General features: G+C 32.7%; 1 protein-coding gene across 1 annotated transcript; it reads right to left on the reverse strand.

Annotated features, from left to right (window-relative positions):
• Positions 1 to 4,116, reverse strand: LOC111713231 (WW domain-binding protein 11; the record flags this gene model as incomplete). Its single annotated transcript, XM_023488056.1, has 7 exons — positions 4,030 to 4,116; positions 3,302 to 3,433; positions 2,649 to 2,790; positions 1,841 to 1,934; positions 1,013 to 1,109; positions 210 to 323; positions 1 to 49 (listed from the first exon to the last, which is right to left on the reverse strand). Coding segments are annotated over exons 1-7 (693 nt in total), but the record flags the coding sequence as incomplete, so codon positions are not given.

Here is a 4,116-nt window from a genome sequence, read left to right on the forward strand (position 1 = left end):
TTCAGAGTTTTCCATTCCCTCTTCTTCGTCGTCTTCCTCTCCACCAAACCTAATCAATCAATCAATCAATCAATCAATAACTTTTTGGGATATAAAACTTCAAAAAGAGAAGTTGGCATTTTAAACCCTCCCCTCCCCCCGTCGAATCTACGAAAAACAATGGGTATTGATGCATTGTTTAAAAATTCGAATATTTGCTATTTGCTTACCTAATCTTCCGTTTCCTTGAATCTAAATCTGGTTTCTCCAGATCCTCATATTCTTGTATAGATGGAGGGGGTCCAGGGGGGACTCCGGGACACATTCTGGTCTTCATACTATCCCTAGGGTGGTCAGCGATTATATAAATACAATGAAGGCGACTTTTTATAAATAATAATAATATTGATACTGCTTAACAATTCAAAATACTAAATTTACAAGTGAACGAAGAGAAGCTGCTATTTGGTAACTTCTCTTTGTTGCACAGTTTCTGCGGTTTGAAAACTTGGTAAACATAAAAATAAAAATAGACAGTCTTCTTCATTGTATTGACATAACATTTGTATTAATTAATATAATTAAAGGATCGATTTATTATGCCGCCGGTGTCCCCGGAAGGAGGCATAATGCCCATTGCCCGACCGGAACAGAAACATACCAATAGTATAAATAAACTTTGAGAGAGCCCCCCCTGACCCCCCTATATCCAGGGGCCCCACTATAATATCTATAAATAAAAAACTCTTTAGCGGAACACGACATGGAACCCCGTCCCCAAGACAGGAATTAGGACGCTAGTGGAACGGGAGTAAAACCAAGCGCTCTGACGACCCAGATCTAATACTACGGTAGCCGAATTTTCTGACAAACTTTAAAATAAATTAGTTTCTTTGAAATGATTGTCGAATATATGTTTTCACATAACTAAACAGGTGCACTTCTTGTGTTTTTAAGTTTAAAGTTTTTCTAAAATGGTGGACAAATTTTTTTTGTGGAGAATGTTTTTAAAATAAAATTTATATGAACTTACTGTGCAGTCAGTGGCTTCTTGAGTGCAGATTTCGGTATATACTGCGCAGTCGGGGGTAAAGGTATATTTGTTTCATCCTCCCAGTCACCTAGTCCTCCTAAAAACAGAATTTATAAAAAAAAGTTTGGAAAGCCTTAAACCCGACCAGGGGTGTATATTTGTTAAGAAAAATAAATTTTGAAAATGAAAAATTAAACACAAAAGTTATTTTTCATTCTTTTTCATCAAGATATTTATTTTCCCCTCGAAATCATGAATTTTTCCAAATTAGGCGAACAAAACCATCCAAAAAATTCTGGGGAGATCGGAAAACTTAGTTTCAAACGAGGGGGGATGATTTTTCAAACAAATATACATCCCTGCCAAGACCCCATTTGAGGTTTATATCAAGAATCCACCAGAAGAGAATATTTGGATCAGGTCTGATCTGACCAAACTATTCTGCCGTTTTGATAGATTTCCTGGTTTAGGTAAAAGAATCGACTGTTTTTTAATTAAACTGTCTATTTTGAGGGGCATGTCAGATTCACAATTGTACCCTTAACCCCTTTATCTGATCAACAATATGAAAATTATCGTTTATTTTAGCTTAGAAGTGCTTATTTATAAAAATTTCCTACTGTTCTTGATGCAGAAATCCGCAAATCCCTTAACGAGCTAAAGAAAAATTAAAAATAATCAATGAATTTCTTACACAATTTTTGATCAGACAAAGTTGTTAAGGGTACCGTTGTGAAACGAATACGTCACTTCCTATATGAAAACCAATTTATGTGTAAAGACGACTTCAATTCCGAGTAACCGCTTTCTACTAGTCGTTAACTTTACCTGAACTCATATTAGGCAGTGGAATTCCTTCAATCTCAACATCCTTGGCCGCCATCACAGACTCATAGTATCTTATAACATCCATCTTTCTAACCTATAATAATAATAATAATAAACCAATCATCTATGCATACACTAATAATCAATCAATCAATTAGCCTTACATTTTCAATTAATTAAGAAATAAACCTTGAAACAACAATCACAAAATCAATTAACCTAAAGTCAATCAACTGATCAATTAACCTTACACCATCAATCAATTGATCAATTAACCTTACAACATCAATCAATTGATCAATTAATCTTAAAAAATCAAAAAACTACTTAAAATGTTAACCTTACAGTCAATCAATTGATCAACTAACCTTACAGTCAATTAATTAAACAATTAACCTTACACTATCAATCAAATGATCAATTAACTCATCTTTTTTAGATTTATTTTTACATTATTCTACTTTACTCTACATTAAACTTAGTTACGGAGTTTTGAGTAACAAACCTGGTAAATTGTTCACTTTTCAGTACCTAACCTGGTAAACTGTTCACTGTTCAGTAACTAACCTGGTAAACTGTCCACTGTTCAATAACTAAACTTGTAAACTGTCCACTGATCAGTAACTAACCTGGTAAACTGTTCACTGTTAAGTTACTGACCTAGTAAACTGTTCACTGTTCAGTAACTAACCTGGTAAACTGTCGGACTACTCAGTAACTAACCTAGTAAAGTGTTTACTGTTCAGTAACTAAACTGTTAACTGTTCAGTAACTAATCTTGTAAACTCTTCACTGATCAGTAACTAACCTGGTAAGCTGTCCATTGCTTGTTGACCTCCTCGAACTGATCTGGAGCATCCTTCTCGTACATCTTGTAGACCCTGTCCCAGGTCTCCATCAGCTTCCTACGCTTCTCAGACATCACCTTTATCATAATAAAATAATTAATCTATTCCAATTCACTTAATTGTTAATATGATAATTTTTTTAAATATTTTTAGATGCCTAACATCTGGCTCAACAAAAAATCCAAAAAATAACTTGACTAGAGAAAACATTAATCGTAAATTATTTAAAATGGTGATCCTAGGTTACACTCATACTCAATGGATAATTTTTGTTAAACTCAAACACTACAAGTTGAAAGGAAAATTTTAAGAAGAAGATAAAAATAAAAAATAAAAATTGAAAAAAAATCAAATAACTATAATAACTAGCTGAAGGGCCCGGCGTTGCCCGTGAAAAAATCAGAAGAAATTTGAAAAAAATTTGAATTTTTTTAAAGCCTATAAACCCATGAGTGTCCACAAAAATTTCAGCCCAATCGGTCCAGCCGTTTGGCCGGCTACACGCAACATATATAAAAAATTCTTTCAATTTGGGTTCTGAAAAAATCTATAATTATGCAATTTGAAAAAAAAATACTAAGTTTTGATGCAACAATTTTCTTTTAAAAATGTGGAGTGAAAACGAAAGTTTTCCTTTTCGAGTTCTTCGATGACTTCTTGTGGTTTTTTCCCTTTAAGAACCGCATTTCTAACAAGAATTCTCTGTTTCTTATTCTTCTTTAACTCTCGTCTTCTTGCTTCCTTCCTATAAAACAAGAGTTTTTAATGTCAGTAAACAAATATTATTAAATTCTATCATAATTTGGAAATCGATGTTTGTCAAAAAAGTTGAAAATATTATATTTAATATTTGTATCTTTTAATTCTAAAAGTATTCATTGTATATTTATTTATTAGAAACAAATCTGAAGAACTGAAGGGGGTCAACTCTAGGGATTCCAGCGAAAAGAAAAATCGATTAGCGAAAATTTCGTTCGCTCGCAAAAAATGAGAAAATTTTGGCTTTTTTCGCGAAATTTTGCTTCAATCTGTTATGCGAAAAAATGCGAAAGTTTTGCGAAATAGAAAATGCGAAAAAAAATAATGCGAAAATTCTCTTCATCAAACATTTAGTAAAGTAAAGGTAGAGAAATTATTTAAATGACATTAAAAAACTTCAAATATTGAGCTATGAAAGTAGAAAATTCCACAAGTTCTTTTGAGCAATTAATTGTTGAAACTATAAAACTCATGGTTTTCAAATCGCTCAGATTTCAAAACTATAATTATCTTCATTAAATCTTTGGTGCTTCACCTCATTAACTTTCAATATACCAGTTAAAACATTGCTAGAAAACTAACCTGGCCTGATCTGTTGGATTCATAAACTTACCACCCTTGGTGGCATTAGTTGGACGTTTCCCCATTCTTTACGATTGTCTAAAACTA

This window comes from Eurytemora carolleeae, unplaced genomic scaffold, assembly GCF_000591075.1.
Source record: "Eurytemora carolleeae unplaced genomic scaffold, Eaff_2.0 scaffold1059, whole genome shotgun sequence".
NCBI lineage: Eukaryota > Metazoa > Arthropoda > Copepoda > Calanoida > Temoridae > Eurytemora > Eurytemora carolleeae.